This window comes from Lissotriton vulgaris, chromosome 3_1 (genome assembly GCF_964263255.1).
Source record: "Lissotriton vulgaris chromosome 3_1, aLisVul1.2, whole genome shotgun sequence".
NCBI classification, from domain to species: domain Eukaryota; kingdom Metazoa; phylum Chordata; class Amphibia; order Caudata; family Salamandridae; genus Lissotriton; species Lissotriton vulgaris.
Window position 1 is genome coordinate 805,733,235 of NC_141689.1, and position 20,659 is coordinate 805,753,893.

The 20,659-nt window shown below is 46.1% G+C and overlaps 1 protein-coding gene across 1 annotated transcript in view; it reads left to right on the top strand.

The window, feature by feature from the left end:
• ADAMTS19 (ADAM metallopeptidase with thrombospondin type 1 motif 19) overlaps positions 1-20,659 on the top strand; it is a 503,101-nt gene that overhangs the window by 269,240 nt on the left and 213,202 nt on the right. Inside the window, exon 7 of the mRNA XM_086963564.1 lies at positions 5,717-5,797. Within this exon, the coding sequence (XP_086819690.1) occupies positions 5,717-5,797 (81 nt within the window). The remainder of the gene's footprint in view (positions 1-5,716; positions 5,798-20,659) is intronic.

A 20,659-nucleotide genomic window follows, 5' to 3' on the forward strand; every position in this document is an offset into this window, starting at 1 on the left:
TCCCAGAGTAAAGTGCGTGCGTGTGGTAAGGCTGGTCTGCTCTCCCATAGGAATGCATGGGAATGTCTGTGTCCCTGGTAGTTCCTGATGCGTGGGGAGTGCAGGCTCGAGTTTGGTATGTGCGAACTTGTGAGAGAGAATGCTTCGCAATAATGTATGTGGCATGATTGTGTCTTTTGTAGAAATGCCACTTCTAGGATTTGGCATATTAGTGTAAAATATGCCTGGCGTGTGATTGGCTGGAGCTGGCTGGTGAGCCTGGCTCCAGGAAGTCTGGATGGGTCTGCTCGGTGGTGAGTGTGAGATTAGCATGCTGATGGCTGGGGAGGGCTGCACCTGGTTCCTGAATAGGGCTGGGCTTTTCCCACACATTGCTGCCTCACCCCCCTGTGGTGCGACTGATGACCCTAGCACTGCCAGTGAATAGAGTAAGGGGCTGAGCACATCAAGGGTGCTCCAAAACCAGCTGCGACTGGCTTCTCCCCTCACCCTGTGACAAAGACAAAGGAATGTGGTGTATAAAAATGGGGCTGTGTCCCCTTACATTTGGTTCTATTCTGTTCCAGGATCCTGCCAGAGGGGGCTGCTGCTGTTGCTGGGGCCAGGAGGACCGCCACTTGGATTGTCTCCCTGCCTGGAGACCCAGTGAGCTGGCTCTGGGCCCAGCCTTGCCCCCCCCTGCCTGCCTAAGGACTTTGTTGGACTTTGTGCTTGAGGGCGCTCTCTCCTGTCTTTCAGCGCTGGGGAGCGCTGAGATTCCCTGCCTAGCGCTGGGAGCGCTTTATTTCACTTATAGCGCTTGAGAGCGCTTCCTGTTGCCCTAGCGCTTAAGAGCGCTTTACTTTCACCAAACGGCTGCCCACGCCGCATATTTGCCTTCATTTATTTTGTGATTTATCCCGGGAGCGCTTTGACTCCTCTCGCCGGTGGCCACCCGGCATCTCGAGTTCCCGAGGGAAGACGCGGACCTCCGTCGAGGGCCGCGCTGGGATTGGCCGAGCCTCCCGCCGCGTCATCAGGGGAGGAGGGAGAAGCAGGAAGCAGCCTGCGTTATCCGTCCCGAGGCTCCCGAGCGAAGGGGAAGCCCCGGGGAAAGAGAACAGTCCAGCCGCGGCCCCGGAGAGTCCCGAGGAGCGGGAGCTCTCCTTCTACAGCCGCCGCCCAAGAGGACCGGAGCAAGGAGAGAAGATTCCCCCCACGGAAGCCGGTGAGTCGAAGTCGGCTGGGGGGGGAGAAGGAGTGACGTGGCACTCTGCCGGTGTCTTCACCCCTGAGCGGCCCCACTTGATAGCGGGCCGCTCCCACAGTTTCAGGGCACAGTTTTTGAATATTCGTAGCCCAGAGAAGGCTCCAGGCGGCACACTTGTTCGAGAGCCCAGAAGAGACTCCAACGGCGCCACTGCTGTTTGTAGAGACCCGAGGCTCCCGCCCATATTTGTTTGCGACCCCCGAGAGGCTCAGCGCACCCCCTGTGCATTCTTTGCTTTACAGCCCCAGAGAGGCTCGGGTGCTAGTTCTTTGTCTGAGTCCCAGAGAAGGACTCCATCGTGCTAGGGCATTATTGTTTAAGAGCCCAGAGGGGCTCACGGCGCCACAGTGGTTTTGCGAGCCCGAGAAGGCTCCCGGCGCTACCCTTTTTTCACGAGCAAGAGAGGCTCTTGAGTGCCCATATTTGTTCCACGAGCCTATAGAGACTCCAAGTGCCATTTGGTTTATGTAGAGCCCCCAGCGAGGCTCTTGAGGGACACGAGTGTTGGTTAGAACCCTGCGAGGCTCCCACGTGGTGTTCCACCTCATTGTTCTTGAGCCCACAAGGCTCCAACGTTGGCTCATCATTTATTTACAACTTCCCAGCACTTTGTGGGCAGTTGCCATGTTTAGGCTTGTGTTCTTTGCTGCCTGTGCAGCCTGCCCTGACATTTTGGACTAAGGGCATTTCAGCCCTTGCGAGGCCAGTTGGCCTGGGGGACAGTTCTAGTGTTGTGCCATGTGCACCTTGCGCAATTTATGTTATTACCTTTGCTAAATGTGACCTGCTTAGGTGATTGTTTTATGTTATTACCTTTGCTAAATGTGACCTGCTTAGGTGATTGTTTTATGTTATTACCTTTGCTAAATGTGACCTGCTTAGGTGATTGTTTTATGTTATTACCTTTGCTAAATGTGACCTGCTTAGGTGATTGTTTTATGTTTCTATAGGTCATGATAATAAGGTCCTAGTTCCCTGCGTGATTTTCCTAAAGTGGTTAGGGTTGCGTAGGAGGTATTTACCCTTTACCAGTGATTACTGGTTGTGTGCTACATTTACTATTTTGGTGCTACAGTCATTATATGTCTATGTGCTAAGTGTTATACCTACAAGTATTACTTCTACAAAGTGCTAATTACAACAAGTGCTAATTCTAAAAGTGCCTACCCCTGACAGTGGTCCATGTGGCCCTGTCCTGTACATAATCCCCTGTAAATTCTGCCCGTGCCTGTTGACACATTGTAAAGTGTGTGTTTATCTAATGTGTTTTTGCTATAATACAAAGGCTATTTTTTATATAACCTTGTGTGGAGTTTCCTTTGTGGTGGGCCTTGGGTGTTGTTGCTCGGTGCGCGCGCAAACGCTTTACACATCGCCTCTGAGATTAGCCTTGCTGCTCTCGTCACGTTACCTAGAGGGTGAGCAGGGGTTATGTTGGTGTGTAACTCCCTTGCCCTGACTTAAAAATGTTTATCTCTGACTGACTTTGGTGCGAGCCTTAGCCAGCCAGGGGTCCCGTTTCTAACACACATCATGGGGCAGTGTTTTAAGAATCAAAATGGCTACACCACATTCGCGGATGACAGCAATTGTGTATCTTTTTGCCCACCCAATCACGTCATAGCTTCTCAGCCTCTGTCTCGTGAGATGAGTCTCCTGAAAGAGAGCTATATCAACATGTTTGGAATTGAGATAGGAAAGCACTTTTGTGTGTTTGATATTGTTGGACAATTGACGTTCCAGGAAAAAATATGCAAGGGCGTGTGCACGAGCATGACATTTGCAAGAAGTAAGGAGGGAGAATAAAGGTCAAGAATGATACTGTGCAGGTAGGGAGGTTTGTCAGGTCCCACTAGCAGTCTACGGGTGAGGGGGATAGGGAAAACAGAAGAGGGAAAGAAGGGAAAAGAAAATATGAAAACAAGAATCAAGTAGGCATAAAAAAAAGGAAGAAAAGAGCAATGTACAAACTAACATAATGCTATGCAAACCAAAAAAACAAACATACAAACAAGCACACTGCACTGCATGCCCTATCGACTGTAGTCAGCGGGTTTACACCTAAAGGACCATTGCATCTGAGAGGCCCCGGGTTCTAGTGGTCGACAGGAAATTAGGTTGCTGGGAGGCAAACCCTACAAAGGGTTCAAAGGATTAGCAGTGTTTAAGATCTGTGGCTGAGTGAGAAATAACGTGTAAAAGAAAGGCAGGCCTACTTCGATACCTATATGTTGAGTGGAAGCACAATTGATGTGAAGACATTACCCACTGTGCTTTTGTACTAGAAATGACAGTGTACCAGTGAGGGAGTGAATGCAACTTCGAGAACCATTACCCCATAAAGTGTATACTCAGGGACAAAGGGGGAGAGCTATTTGTGCCACAACCTATAAAGAGCAAATGGAGCGTAACATAGCAGGGTATTCTGCTGATGTCTTGAAAATGGGGTGGAGGTTGTACGTTCAGTGGCTGCTGTTCTGTGCTGGGCTCATAAGAATGACTCTAGCTCCCAGAGTAAAGTGCTACTTTTGTATTCACGAAGCTAGTGAACAAGTGCAGGAATGTGCCATGTTATGGGTGGTCATGATGCCACTCAGTCCGTGTCATATGATTGCCTGGCACCACCGAAGAGAGAGATCAAGACTGCCTTACAGGTGCTCCAATTTCGAAAAGAGCTGAAAGTACACCTCTTTAAAGAAGGCCAACAACAATTAATGTAACCCAGGAGTGCCTACAACCACGTGTTAACTGCATGATTAGCTTTAACTATGTACACCAGTCTTTTTGATAGTTTTACCTTATACCCATAGTCAGGTGTGACTGGCCAGTGAAAAGTCTGGTCGTAGTAAAAATTCATAAACTTTCAGGCCTGGGGAGAGGTGCTGTGAGTCTATTTCATTTTACCGTGTGTGCTTAGATATTGAAGCTTGTGTGAATGTATAAATGTAAGGCTATGACACTATAAATGACATGCAGTGACAAACCATTGAGTTAAATGTTGAGCTACCGTACCACTTGTTCTTGCATTTTGCTGGTGTTGAGGAGTACAAAACGTTCAACGGCACATGCTTTACATCCAAACTTGGTTAGTGTTTACCATAGTAAAGCAGTCTGCCAGATGGATGAATATGATCATTTGAAGCAGAGCACTACATCATCTACAGACGGATGAATTTAGATGTTCTTGTGGACTATGATGGGTTCCAAGGACAGGCCGAAGATCAAAGGTGACAGGATAGATCCTTTGGGGACATCATTTTTTATGTCGATTGAGTCCTGGGGGAGCTCAGAAGGGGAGTTTGGATATATTTTTCAGGTAGTACGTGAACCTAGAAAGAGTCTGTTGAAACTCCTTCTTTTGGAAAGGCTAGTTGACCATTGGTGCTAAGGCTGCCGATGAGCCGAGCAATATGAAAACACCTGGTTCATCATTATCTATGAATTGGAGTGCATGGGGGACCAATTAAATGATTTCTGTTGCTATGCTACACTGGTGTTTCAGGAGAGTGTTAGCCTTGGGGAAGGGCATTGCTCTTGATATTCTCATGAAGCAAGTTGTGGCAGGCTTCTCCATGATGTCACTTAGAAATGGAAGGAGTGAGAGCGATTGGATGGTAGGTGGCTAGATTTATGGGACCATGACGCACTTCTGCAACAGCTATGTACATCATAACTACGTTTCAGAGTCGTTGACTCCAATGTAAACAGTTGGAAGGTTAAAAAAAAATCTGCATGGATTAATTCTGTTACTATGATCTTCAGTGAGGAGTTTTTTTTATATTGTTGTGAGTTTAATATGCACAAATATACTTTGCTGTCCTCCCCTTTATTTTATGTTACAGCTCCTTTTTTCCTTCCTCACTTACACTGGTATTAAAGCAAGACTGAATTAGATGTAATTTTGCCACTGTTAATATTTATATTACCATACACTAAAAGAGATTTACAACAACAAAAAGGTCACCTTTCCAATTTCGTAATAGGTGGATGAAAATTGTGCACTGTAAATGTTATTCTTTGGAGGTTTGTTGCAATCACTACAGTTACACTTGTTAATTTATTGGAGTGGTAAACATATTTCCTTCTTTCAGTTGAGTTGCCATTAATAAGGATTGATTGCGGAAAATGCTCGCTTTGTTTATGCACGGCCTTTGCTTTTGAGATCGAAGAGCTTGGTCATCCACAAAAGCCTGTGACTTCCGAATACTCTGGCAAATTACCTTTGAACCCATTATAGTGGGAACGTCAGCAATATTTAATCAGAATACATGTCATCCTTGATATCGTTTATAGCCTACATTAAAATTAACTTGGGAACAAATGAAAGTAAGGAGTGATTCGGTCCCTTACAGAGTGGTACATTTCTGACAACATACCCCTTGTTACAGTATTCTATTTTTTCATTAAAAGTCGAACTGTAATGTATCTTTTTATATTTTAATTCATAGTCATTGCTTACATTCAAAGGTTATGTAGAGGCCTTGGTGATCCCAGCAGGTGCCCGCAGAATAAAGGTTGTGGAAGAAAAGCCGACACATAGTTATCTAGGTAAGTGTTGTGATAAACGTATTCACTTATTGCTTTATTAAATAGTTATTCATGTATTATATGAACTGGAAAATAGAGAAGGTTAGACTTCTTAACAGATACTGACTGCTCTTGGTTCTTCCGGGCACTGCCAGTGCACCATCCCATGCACTCCCACCGTTTGCAGCTGCCATGTTTGTGAACGGGCTTTCACACCTGTCAAAGATTGCTGCTTTTACCTGTGTATGTAAAGGCAGCTATCTTTGAATGTTTATGTAAAACGTTATTACAAAAACATTCAAAGATGCCTGCATGGGAGTCTTTTTTAACTCCTATGTGGAAACCAACCAGAAATTAAAACTGCAAACGTGAAACTGACATGGTAAAAATCTATAGTTGTACGTTTTCCGAGTATGAGTGAAGGATGTGAAATGATTGTTTGAAGATATATAGGTGGTTTCCTCGTTTGCTTTCTCAAGGCGAAACTTACTTGTTCTTACTGTTTTCACGGTGCTCCGTCTCCTTCATTGTGTGTGGCCACCTCTCTCTTATAAATGAAGGACACACACGGACGGCCATCTTTGAATGTGTTGTGAACTTTATTACAAAAAACATTTAAAGACGGATACCTGTGCATATGCTTGTATGTGCACGCACAGCAGCCATTTTTTAATGTTTATGTTTTAGTAAGACAGTTTTAAATACAACATTGAAAAAGATTGGCAGAGCCAATGGGGCTGACATCCAACACCACAAGTATTAGATTTTCTGATGCTTGTTTTCTTATGTGCTAAATATATGTATTTCATTGACCTGAGAATGAGAAAATCAGAGATATCCGAAAACTGTCAAGTATCATATTATGAACGTTCATTTTTCATACAGTGCATAACAAGGACCAATAAGCGTAGTTAAATGGGTGTTTGACATTGTGCAATTTTTTGTGACATGTCTCAATATGTCACAGAATTTTGTGAAATACATTTTTTTTGTGCTAAACGTGGTTTGCTGGTATCTTGTGACTTGTTTCACACGAGAGTATAAAAGTGACATGAGATACAATCAATAGACTGATTTGAGAACAAAATATCTGTCCTAACGCATTTTCTGTACAAGCCAGTCTCACACAGATGATAATTCCTCAAAATGTTGTCCAGTGACAAATGTCGAGAACTTTTTTGCAATGTCACCTACTGTGAAATTGAGGGTTTCACAAATGCATTTGCTGGAAATTAAATTGGGTACAGGACTTCAGTTGATTAAATTCAAAATTCAGATAGACACTCCCTATTTCTGAGTAGATTATTTCTACCATACACCTTTGCTTTAATTTAATCTCAGAATGCTTGTTTCCGGTCCAGGGAAGACATGGCTTGGCAGTTCGGGCTGGACTGTTCCCATGAGGCACAGGGTCAGACTGATTTGCATATGGCCATGTCTGAACTGGGGTGGCTGAGTCAGCTGAAGAATGGTGATGGATTAAACCCAGATCAGTTGACTGGGGGTGAGTGTTTGATTTGCTCAAGCGCTCCGTCCATCATCCCCTTTTGTATCGCTTAATTTAATCTCAGTCAGCTTCCAAATAGAGGCTGTGAAGCAGAACTTGATGCAGGGTACTCCCTCTTTCTGGGATCTGTAATGATATATTTTAATGGGGGGGGTGGACTTCATTTTATGAGGTATACTAGATATCTAAAACTCTTTGATTTGGGTGCTTATTCAGTCTCTTAAAGCCACAACAGCTATTAAAGTACTACTTATCACTTTCAGCGCTGTTCCCTTTTGGAAGACAAACTAAAATTCAGGGGCATATTCACAAGGAGCTATCACCGAATTAACTGCACTTTTGCGCAGCCAAAGTTGTGATAAATTTACCCCACGATTCACAAGCTGGTGCTAACATCCCACAGCACCAGTTTTCACGCGATAGCAGCCGCAACAAAACATCGCCACAGAGGACCCCCGCAACTATAGCTAATAAGATGCAGAGTAGGCGTTCCTGTGACAAAATCCGCGACTACACCACACCTCAACATTCACAATGACCAGCCAGCCCGGCAATAAGAACACAAAACACGCAATAAGGCGCGTTAGAAGCAGGAAATTTAAATCTGCCCTGACCTGGTGTAAAGTCCGCCCACAGCCTGCACCACAAAAGGGAGTGCAGCCCACATACACACCTGAAGACAAAAAGATCGTATAGAGCAACTGAACATGCAGCACGGACACCCAAGAGGGCCACAACACCCACAGACACCACACCCAGGGCCACCCCTCCCTGGCACCCTCCGACCAAAGACATGCCACATCAGCTACACCCAAAAATGTACGAAATAATCCACCTGATGTCACACAATCACAACTGGTGACATGCATGTGTCGTTACAGAAATGAGCATCACACATTCACTTTTCGAAGCAAACAATGAAACTTTATTTAAATCAACACAGAAATCAAATGAAGACACATGGCGGTTCCCCTAGACGCAAACCGTAGGTCACAGCCTGCAAGACGAAAAACATGATGAGAAGGTGTGTCCTGCGCACATCAAATGACAGCGAAGGAGAGAGAGAGAGATAGAGAAGAGAGGGGGAGAGTGGGAGAGAGAGAGAGAGAGAAGAGGAGAGGGGGAGAGAGAGAGAGAAAGAAGAGTTAAGCGGGAGAGAGAGAGAGAGAAGAGGAGAGGGGGAGAGAGAGAGAGAAGAGGGGGAGGGAGAGAGAGAGAGCCAACCCTGCACACCCAGGACACTCTGCTCATCTGCTGCCACTGGTGTGTCTCCAACCACAGGCCGGTAAGTATAGCAGAACACCAGGTCACACATCTGAGACAGAGCCATCATCTGAAACAGAGTCCAGAGACATGACTGGCACAGTACACACACTTGCACAAGATAACATCACCTGCCCTCCCATGCACACCTAGGCAGCGGCATCCCAGTCCCTCCCGCCGCCCATTGGAGCATGCCCACCCATGCACACACAGGCCTCACTGCTCACCTTCCGCCACCGGCATGTAGAATGCAGGTCCCACAAGGTGCCGCTGCAAGCCAAAATCCATGGGCCCGCGGACATGGCACCCTCCACACCATGCAGCCATGCTGCGCAGGCCACCAGGTCTCACATTTGGTGCTGGGTCTTGATTACATCATGGAATGGGACATACCAGGGGACCCGGCAACATCGCAGCCTGCACAGCTGCTCAGCCCAATGGGTGCCACTAACTCTGTGATCCCAGAAGCGACGCCACATGGCGGTAGGCCCACGCAGCGCGCTAGCGCTGCCTACACTGCGGTCCAGCAATGCAAATCAATCCTGAGCCGTCCAGACCGCCGGGACGGGCCATCATTGCAGGCTGCATACCGGCTTAGCAGCTCCAGGTGCCAATGACTCAGTGCACCCTAAGTTCACGTTCGGTGGCGGGGTGCCTGTGCCAGCCGCAATGCAGCATGTGCTACAAACCCTGTTCAACCCCAGTCACCGTCCTGTGGCGGGGTGCCTTTGCCAGCCGCAATGCATCGTGTGCGGCAAACCCTGGTCAACCTCAGTCAGCGCCACAGGGCGGGGTAGTAGGCCCATGCAGGCCGCATTGCAACTTGTGCCAAAAAATCCTGTTCAACCCCAGTTAGCGCCACGTGCTGGTAGGCCTGTGCCGGCCTCAAGGACTCAGGTCGGTCATCCAGTCACCACCGGCAGAGTGGTATTTGACGTCGTCGGCCCCTTATATTTGCGGGGTCCCATGGCCTGTGACGCCTGTGCTGGGTGGGTGGGTGTGATGTGCGTGCAAACCTGCCCTCAGGGAGTGGCTGTGACATGCAGACAACTAGACCAGTGACCTGCACATCACCAGCGAGTACGCCTGTGACGGGTAGCAATAAGACCCCCCCCCCTGGGAGCGTCAGCAGAGTGGTCTGACCTGCCGTACGCCGGAACAGCCCAGGGCTTGCAATAATGACTCGTGGGTACTGGGCGTGGCTCAGTCCATGTCCAAACAAGAAAGGGGCTGGTGCGTGTGTTCCTGTTGTGGTGTCCGCGGGACCCGTGCACACATCGCTATGTAGCACGCTCAGACTGGCATCCCACAGAATGAGCATCATTGACGAGATGGGGAATCACTGTCCCTACATTTGTCCACACATACGTACATGAATGATGAAAGACATGACACAGCAGTGCATCACTGGATGTTTATTGCACATCCAGTGCAGTTCTGCAGCTGGAGTGGTACTGGTCACTGCCAAATACACCACTCCATTATACCTGTGGAGGACCAGCCAGAGTCCATCCGTGGAAGACAAGTACTTCAGAAGAGGAGGGGTGCAGTCCGCAGTCTGGTCGCCGTGTCATTGGTCATCAAACAGGATGTAGCGGTCCATGTTGCTGTCCAAGGTGAGTGCATCTGAGTGATTCGGGGGTCAGTAGAAGTTCATTAGGCCATATGCGGGACCAACCAGGAACAAGCCAGGTGGTGGAAATGAATGCTACAGAGCCCTTCTGATCACAATCCCATCCACGGCCTCGTCCCCAGATGTATGCCCTGCCCCTCCTGGGGGTGTTGCTGTACCATCTGCGGCACCGTGTGCCAATGACACCCCAAGTGCCGGAGGTGGATTGTTGGCCGCACTGTGTGGCACTGTAACATCAGGTGTCAGAGTGGTTAGGCCTGCCGCACTGGGAGGCATGGACACAACAGGGAGCTGAGATGTGGATGGTGTGGGGGCAGCAGCATTCAACATCGCCACACCTTGTGGCAGCAATGCCATGATGGGGATCTGCAGGGCATGGTAGATCCCATCTACATTCCACTGATGTGCAGCAGTGGCTGCCATCCTTTTGCCTCCATCCGCACCATGTCCTCCATGAGCCTTAGAATGTGTGCCGGCTCATGGCTGGTATCACTGGACCCACTCTGAGTGGACATGTATTCTTCTCTCCGTGTCATGACTCCAGTGATTTCAATCAGGGCTCGTTGGAGACCATGGAGCGGGGCTACACACCCAAGGATGACGTCAAGTTTTGTTGCCATGTTGCCGAAGCCCAACTGCACCTGCTCTGCGGTCTCCCGCTGGCACTCCAGCACACTGCATTGAAGGGCCATGTGTTGTTCCTAGGGGTCTTGGGGTAGTGCCTGGGGCTGTGGGTGCATCCTGCTGGGTTCTTTGGGTAGTGGGTGGGATCTCCTTGATGGCCTGCCCTGATCCTGGAGGTGAGTGGCAGATGAGGTCAATGAGATCTTGGATAGCTTGGGTGTCGATGCTGGTGTTGTCCTCGTCATCAGTGAAGAGTGGCTGGGACTGCTCTGCAGGAGGTGTTGGTGGTGCCCCTGCGATGTGAAGGGGAGATGGCATATTATAATGTGTCCACATGTATGTAGCCACATGGTACCTGTTGACATTAAGACAGCATGGCACTGTACATTGTGACAGTCTGTAGACCTGGGCGAGTACCCAGAGTAATTGTGGGTGTGCACTGTGCTCTGCTTGATTATGCATGTGTGCCATTGTGGCCATCTCCACCTCTCCCCCCAGTACCTGGTGGTCACTCACCCTGTTGCGGTTGTGTTGTGTCCTGTCGAGCAGTGTCCAGTACCCCGACTCCTGTCACAGTCTCCACACTGATGACTGTCGACACCAGCTCCTCCATGTCATCCAGCAGGAGATGTAGCGCTGGGCCCCCACCTCCAGTCTGCGTTGCTGCATTCTGGTTTCTCCTTGGTCCATCACTTGATGTCGATCAATAGCCTCTTGGCCTCGTCCATTGTCCTCTTGTGCTCTCTGGTAGCGTTCACCTCGTCCACGATGTCCCGCCATACTCCATTTTTGGTGCCCAATGACACGTTGGAGGTGACAAACAGTTGATGATGGTGTTCCATCGCCTCCGTGAATATGATCCTGTTTGCCTGCGGACTGAACTTCGTCTTCCTCTTCATCTTCTCCTTGCCCTGCCCTGTCTCTGAGGTCCCGGGCTGGTCATCCGGGTTGCTTGTGGGGTTGCCCACATCCTCTGCGCCTGCTCCGGCTGCCTCCATGGTGCTTTGGTGTTGGTCAGTTTGGGTTTGGCTGTTTTTTCTACTTTTATGGTGATTTTTCCCGCCTGCCAGGTGTGTTTTGCGAGTCTGGCGCTGCTTTTCGCTGGTTTCCTCATCGCGCTTTGGCCCATCGCAGGTATTTTGGTGGTCAGTCAGCATCAACTACAGCATGAGGTGACCTTCTTATAATACCTAATTTGTTTTGAGGAAGTTCCCAGGCACAAACAGCATGAGCAAAACATGTATGTTCTGAATCCTTTGCATTTTTTTGGATGGACACACTTTTAATTACTTTATACAGTTTAGAAGAAAAATAAAAAGGAATGCTATGTTTTAACAATCTATGTTAGCGAGCAACTAATTGTTGTACAATTCCTCATTGATAGTACTTTAAGTACGCTGCAGTTTTTCAGTCCGTTATCTGGATAGGAGGTTTCATCCCAGTTGAGAACAGAGCAACTGTCAACATCTTACTACCCGAAATTATAAAGGCTGTTCCAGCTTCTGGCTAATTAAAAACGATGTCCTGCTGAAGCTCAAATTTGAGTTGCGAAATCTGTTTTCATTTTCTATTTCAAACAATTGTATACAAGAGCTCATGTGATCTTGAATACCATTGAGCTGGGTAACCATAAACATTTGTCATTCAGCTCCAAGAAACCCTTGGGTGAACCTGAACTTTACAAATACAGGTTATGTGATGTTATATTCGATAGAAATATTTATTTTAACTCTTTGCCTTTTTTTCCTACTTATCATTTGTTATTCACCATCAGACCATTCAACAAGAGTGACTAATCTATTTGGGAACCCATCTTGTTTATTTCAATGATCTCACTTTGTTGGCATTTGATAAAACTATTGAGTTGCCATGTTATCATGAACTTTGCCTGTTTCAAATCCCTTATGGATATAATACACGTTCTAACATTTGGAATACATCTTTAAATGTTTTCCCATGTTTGCCACAAAAGAAGGACAGATCACTTCCCAACACCTCAACATTTAATCTCTGCATGGATCTTCTAATAAAATGTAGCTAACAAATATATTGGCTCTAATCATTGGGTTATGGATAATTCTTTATTCCCTAATGTTTCCTGTGAGAACACATTACTCTGCTTATGGCCAGGAGAGAGGGCATGCTCTTGACCTGATGAAGAGGGGACACATTGAGATATTTTGCTTGGTTAGCATTTGCTCGTACAGGAGACTATGCTTCACTTACACTTAGGCCCAGATTTTTTGTTGGTTTACCTCACTTTTATGGCACTGCCCCGATGTAAAATTCTGTTTCGCATTTCCTGAGGCACGCAACTCCACTTTGCTTGGCTTTGCATTGTTTAGTAAATACAATGAAACACAAGGTAGCATAACCAATGGCATTCTCTGGCATGCTCCTATGAATTTTGATGCAATCTCAGATTTATTAAGGTGAGTAAACCTGGGACGGTGCCAAAAAGCTGCACCTCCCTCAAATACTTCCTCTTTCAACAGGTGCTGCACTATGCTTCTTACAATTGTTTTGTGCGCAGGAAGCAGTATCTTCCTGCACACAAAAAGTCCTGCCTGTAAGGCAGACACCACTGTACTATGGTGCAAGGATGCCTGTGCTGGCGCTAAGCAGCACACAGTGCACCAGAGTAATAAGAGAGCATAAATGCACCACATCTTAGTAGATACATTTCTGCTGTCTGTCTTTCATGCAGTGCAGCAACTTTGCTTGTTGCCCTGTGTTGTGTGAAATGTTAGTAAATATTCCCCTTGGTATCAAAACCAAGGGTTATGTATTGATGTGCAACCACCTTGTTCAGTAAAAAATGCCAGAAAAATCCTTCAGTACTAAAAAAGTAGCACAATGTGAAAACGTTTGCCATGCAGTGAATGCAGTGAATGTTTTATTTAACAAATATACTGATGCCCATGCAATCATTATTACATATAACTGTAATAATGTATTTATATGTATATCGGTTAATATATCACTAGCTAAGAAAATCTGAATGAGTTAAATAAAATTAACTAACTCTAAAAACAACTTTTTTTAGAGTGTATAACACCACCAATTAACAGGCGGTCAGCCTGCCAGGATTCAAGAAATGTGAATGCATTAACAGGCCAGGTGCCGTCACTCTCTGAGCTCCATCCCTGCATCATCGTCAAACATTTTGGACATCATTTGGCCAAATAAAAAGGGGTATTGTCGCAAACCAGTCAGTGTGCAAAAAACACTGACTTCTTTGTAATTACAGGGCCAAAAGTTTTACATGTCCTTTGATAATAGAATGGACATTTGGATGTTTAGCATCATGCACTAAAATAAAGCAGTCAGTATCACCCTTTCCATCAACAGAGTGCGTGGTACAGTCACCATCATCATATGAACCTTTCAATCAAACAAAAATCAACCATTCGCAATAGAATTTGGAATGTTGTTTTACATAACAGCATAATGGTATTCCCGCATGTAAATGATATTGACATGAGATGGTCTCAATAGTCATTGGTCATGAGATAAAACTTCTGTTTAGCCTAACTTAACTTACCATAAAATTGTATTTATTTTCAACCTCTCACATGGCAAACGTTTTAAACAGGGGAGTTTATTGACACATAGACTAAAACCCGATTGACTTAGTAAATCATTACGGTTAACCCATAGAATGCATGCATAGAAGTAATGTATTGAATTTCTCAGACTGATTCACAAATGTAGCGTTTATTGGGGTTGTAGACAGGAGTAAATACAATGAGGGTTACTGTCCTGTATCTTCTGCTCCTTGTGGTGTAGAGTAGTATTGTCAAAGAGCGTGAATTAATTATTTTTTAATTCTTTCGAAGATATGCCGGTAGATGGTCGCTCAGATGGAGATAGAGGTAATATATTGATTAGAAGATGTGATTGAGTTTAGTCTCTATTTCATTATTGACAGCTTATAGTAAAAGAAAAGAATGAAAACTGTGAGAAGAGGTGTATCAGTGATGTGCTGTCCATCTCAGTTATGGCTGAACTCCTATTTACTTGCTCGAATGTTTGCATCAGGACCACTTGGCTTATGTAATGGGCAGGACATGGAATGTGGAAATTATTATTTTTAGGTCATTTAGTATGTGTGCATTGTTCTACGGCTAAGACATTTATCAATATTCCTTTGTGCACCCTAAACATGAGCAAATGTATTTGAGGCTCCTTTCATGAGAAGGCACCTCACATGGGAAATGGTTTATGTAGGCAAAAGATGAAAATCATTTGATGACCTGGAAGTCAATGGGTTTCACATAAACCTGGGAAATTTGGGACGTCTTATCTGTTAAAACCTAGACTGATGACGTTCTAGTTTATTGTTCGATATCCCCACCTTTAGCTTCCACTCTACAGGACAGATACGAGCATTTGTTTATCTTTAAAATAATTGGAATACGAGCTTCTGCAATACATGTTTGTTTAAGGAACTTTCAACCTATATCAGTTGTTCGTACACGCATTGTTTGGCAGAAAACAGCTACTTTTCAGGCCACCCCTAGAAACACGGGTCCCATTCACAAAGGTACATCTGGTTGTAAAGGTAAGGTTACAACCGAATATTTGTTTTACACTTTCCATTGTTTCACAAAGTGATTCATAGCAGATAAGACAATTTACATTTGAGAGATCACCATCACAAGTGCTCAATTCTCTGCACCAATAAATTCATCTCAAGGGGTGGAAAATGGACTTTCCAAGGCATGGTTTGCCGTGAACTTTGGTAAAATCCATAAACCTGTAGGTTTGTCAGCAATCACAAACTCCGCTTTTTTTTTATCGCCCTGGAAACAGTAGGATTTTAATTCAACCAAAGGTGGACATACATCGCTTTTCAGGATGAGTAATGGAATGGGTCACTGCCACGTTTGCTGTGGTCATAGGGCAAGGTAATATTCCATTAAAAAAATATTTTCCGAATGGAGGAGAAAAAATGTGTGTTTGCACGTGGACTGCTATTCCCTCATGTGAATGTATCTACTATGGGGAGCTCTACATAGCACCAATAGATCCCAGCTTCACTAGAGGCTCCTCGAAGGAGTGCTGTGGGGAGGTGGGGTGGGGCAGGGGAGGGGCAGGGTAGGGGTAGTAAACTCCGGCATACGGCCGACCGGAGTTCAGTAAATAAATAAATAAGTAAAACGAATTACATTGCGCTCTGCGTCACCGATTTGGCGTTGCAGCGTGTGCAACGCCAAGTCGGCGCCGCTGCTGCCCAGTTGTAATGTCACATGAGAAAAAGCGCTGGAAACCTGCATCTGTTGCAGCTTACTATGGGCATTCCTGTGGATTTTTGTGAATCTTAGAAAATAGGAAACCTACATTTCCAAATATGTGTAAATCTGCAAGTATAGATTTACTAATTCCTTTCTAACTCAGGCCTTTCATTTTTAGGTCACATGAGTCTTTCTAGTTAACTGCAGTTCCAAAAAGATTTACCAACAAATTGCATTTTGTTTTTCAATAATGCACTTAGCTATTTTTGTACCACCTTGCGGCGGCTCATTCTGGATTATTGGTTAGCTGTCCATCAGCGTCAACGCTTCCAACATCACACTGGCTCCGGAGTCCAACCACAAAATTGCATGCTGACCTCACGGAACTGGGAGCTGGATAGCGTCTGGAGTTGTTACCTATGATAGCCATTTTGTCAAGTCCGGTAGTAAAAATCACAATCACCATGCAGCAAAAAATACAACATTTTTAATAAACAAATAGATAATTTCAGAATAGTTGTATTCTTGAACATTCACAGTGTTTTTCCTTGCCTGCAATGTATGTGACTATTTGAAGCTTCCTTTCCATATTTATTATCCTACTTGATGTTGCCATCCAGTCTAAATAGTACAGAGTTGATAGGGCACATTTTTTATTGACTTTCATTTGTAATATTATTTTCAGAATTGATAGTGCAATATATTTATTTATTTTTTAATGTTATATCGAGCTAGCTAGATAAATGGTATCAGAGCGCTTTACATGTTATGTTAATACATTTCCTTGATGTACATGTGAGGAATTCTTCAATGAGAGTTTACTAGTTCAAGCTGATGAACTTCAATGGGACACTCTCGTCCCCAGCTACTTATTCATAGACTATGAATGTCAAACCCATGTATAGATGTGGTACTCACATATGGGTAAATAACATTCATAGAAAAAGTGCATAACAATACAGCATTAAGGCATTTAAAAATAGTCTAAATAAAGTATAGAACAACACAGCAGGAAGATAATGGCGTTGCAGATGGATTCCTGACTGAGCGAGTCAGTTGACTACCTTGGAGGATAAAGTCAATGTGGGTAGGGTCTTTGAGTAACGTAGATAATCTTGTGCTTGTGTTGAAGTAGTTGTTGAGCAGTAGAGATTTGAGGTCCTGTTTGAAGCCAGAGAATGAGGGATTGCAGAGGGGGTCTTAGGGACTGTGTTCCAAATTTTAGCAGCATTCCTTGAGAAAGAACAGCCTGAGAGGATCTCTTCTTCAACCTAGGAGGTATGAGAAGTGGGGAGTTGGGGCTTCATAGTGCCCAGCCTCGTTCTGCTCTCGAAAGTTTGGATTTTAGGTATTTGTTTTTTTTTTGGTAGAAGGGTTCTGTGAGTTATACAAGCTGTCTTGAAGATGCATCTTCCTTCAATGGAAAGCCAATTGAGACTCTGGAGAGCAGGCTAGATGATCAAACTCTTCAATTCCTGTGAGCAGCCTTACAGCCCCTTTGATGACTGCTCTTAAGGGGGCATGATGATTGTTTGGAGTTCCTGTGATGATGGTGTTATCATAATCGAGTTTCAAGAGGACTAGAGTTTGCACTACCATCTTAAGATTGTTAGGAGGGGGGGGCGGAGCCAGGCCGCGGCCAAGATGGTCGCCCGGGCTCCCGGCTCCGTCGACCCTCTCCCCCTGCTGATGGATCTAGCTGTCGAGGCGGCACTGCCGACACCTTCCTGGACGTCCGAGAGGGACCTGACCCGCCGAGAGTGACTCCGGAGGCTCTCCGAGCTTAAGGGACTGAGATATGCCTTCCCGGTCGGTGTGGCCTACGCGGGTCCCGGAGCCGGGACCTTGCGTGATACTGCAGCCGGCCGCGAGTGGAACAACAACGGCCAGGAAGACCCAGAAAGAGCCGGTCACCTGCCGGGGCGTTCTACCCCGCCCCGAACAACAACCTAGCGTTTGTTGCTGCGTGCCGTCCCCCCATGACGGACAGAATCCCCCCTCCCCCGAATGCTGCCTTGCTAAATGAAGACGTGTAACGCCGCTCTTTATCTCCCTGGTGGAGCTTAGTGCGACCCGCTTGCAGCTGCCTGTATCCCGCACTTCGGATGATCGGGGCCGGTTGATGCATGGCGATTTGGCGTCGCTCGGACGCACTGGGTGGCACAGATGGGACCTTCGGTGGGGCAGTTGAGATGGCTACCACATCGTGTGCAACTGGGGGGACGCTCGGATGGTGCACATGATGGCGGCTCTGGTGGGGACTCCGGCGGCATTTATGCCGTGAGCCCCATTTGGTAGCGATGTCCTCATGGAGCCGTACCCATCTGTGGTGATGGCGACGCGCATTTCAACAGGAGCGCGGAGATCGGATGCCCCCTTCCGTGTTTTGGTGGCACAGCGTGTGGATTGGGTTCCCGTGGCGATCAGACCCCGGCACAAGTGGAAGTACGAGAGAGCCTGATGTCAGTATTTTCTCCATGTGCCTTTGTTCAGTGACTCTCTCTACAATCTTTGTTAAGGGCCGGATGGGTGTCTCTACGCGACCCTACATGTGGCTGATAAGTGAGAGTTTGTGCGTGGGGTCTCCTTGATCGTTACAAAGGGCATCGTTGGAATGGCGCTTGGTTCATGGGCACATGGAGTGGTCGGGGATTCCATCGGATGTGAGACTTGTGGGGACTCATTTGTTGCCCTTTCCCATGTGGCTGACATCGTCACGCAACCCAGACAAATTGAACTGCCTACTCTTCCTGAACCGGACTTTGTCTTGCTGCGCGGGAGACGGTCGTGGGCTGTGAACGGCTCTGGAATGTGTCGTGTCCTGGTGTACTACAAGATTTCCTACCCTTCTCCGGACATCCTTGACTATTGTACTCTTGGTGTTTTGTTGGCTACGCATTGTGCGGACTGGGACACGTCTCTGATTAAGGCCGGGTGGGTCTGGGTTGCAAAATGGTGATCGTTTTCCTCAGATGCTGAAAGGGGGGACCTTCATTGAGGTTGGGTGACTGGGTGAGCTGGCGGGGTGACTGCTGTTCTGTTTCGGTGGGTGCCCCGGATATTCTGCAACAGCGCTGTTATACTTGTACGCTATGCGGGGGGGCGGGGGCCTGTACTGGGGGACCCCCCAATATATCTTTTTCTTTTATATTTCCTCTCTCTTCTATATTTCGGGTTCCATACACTGGGTGACAGGCACGCTGCTAAGCGGGAGGCCGTAGCCGTAGGCAGGGGTGCAGGGTGGGGGGTTAGGGGGGGTACTATTGTTTTTTTCTTTTTACGTTTCTAGGGCCTCTTTTTTCTCCTTTGTCTCTCTCGGCTTAACCTTCACTTTTCCTCTTCTTCACTTCTTCTGGGAACCGAGTAATAGCCTAGGCTGCTCTCTGTACATCCTAGTGGTGCAGATTACAGGGGTGGATGCCTCTATAAAGTTTTATGTTGCAGCGGGCATATACTGTATTGGTGGGCGAAATGTATAGCTCATTGTTTATCCTACTTAAGGCGCGTTAGCGCCAACGTCCTGCCTACAGTAGTCCTGACTGTGAACATCCTGATCTGTGATAACCCCTTGCTTTTGTATTATTGGATTGTGCGGTATCAGATCCTGTTTTTTCCTAAAACTCTAAAAGAAACCTCTTTAATCCTGGTACAAATATGGTACAGACATTATCCTGAGCTACAACAGGGCATTTGGGAGGCGGATTGTTGCACTCTTATGGCTTGATTGATTTGCTTTGACCGTCTCTGTACTACTGGCCGGCTGTGATGGTTTTAGGCCCGTGATTATAACTGCTTTATGTAACAATAAAGGTTTACCAAAAATTAAAAAAAAAAAAGATTGTTAGGAGGGATGAATGGTTTGATTTTCTTGAGGTGTTTTAGTATGTAGAGCGCTCCCTTTGGCTTAGTTGTTGATGTGCTCCTTCATTGTCATGTTTTTATCCAGGGTGATGCCCAAGGACTTTACAAAGTTAGCGAGGGACAGAGAACAGTTTATTGTGTCCGAGTTCTTGAGCCATTCTTGGATTAGTATAGGTTTATTTTTTGGGGCAGGAGTAGAAGCTCTGGTTTGTTGGGTTTTTAGCTTTAGGTGCTTGATGTTTAGCCAAGTTTATATCTTAATTAGTGTGTCATTCAGTTGCCAGATTGTTAGAAATGGGGGCGTATAGATGGCAGAGGTAGGCACCTTTGTCCAAATAGGGACCCTTGCTTCTAGCCAGGGTAAGGAGAAACACTCCTAAAATAACCCCTCCTCAACACCTTGGTAGCTTGGCACGAGCAGACCAGCTTATCTCAGAGGCATTTGTGAGCACATACAGTAATACAGTGAAAACACTACAAGTGGACACCACACGAGTTTAGAAAAATAAGTAATCTTTATCTAAACCAAAACAAGACCAAACAACAAAAATCTGCAATACTGTATCAAAAACATCCTTAAAAATATGCTATTCACTCAAAAAAAGGTTCTAGCAGCTATTCACTCAAATAAAGGTTCTAGCAACAAATAACGTCACCTGGAGTTATTACGATGTCATGACAAATGAAAATCCCAAAGAATGGCGCCGACGGCGAGGTGTGCGGCGTCGGGCCATGAGTCAGGCAGACCCACAAATAAC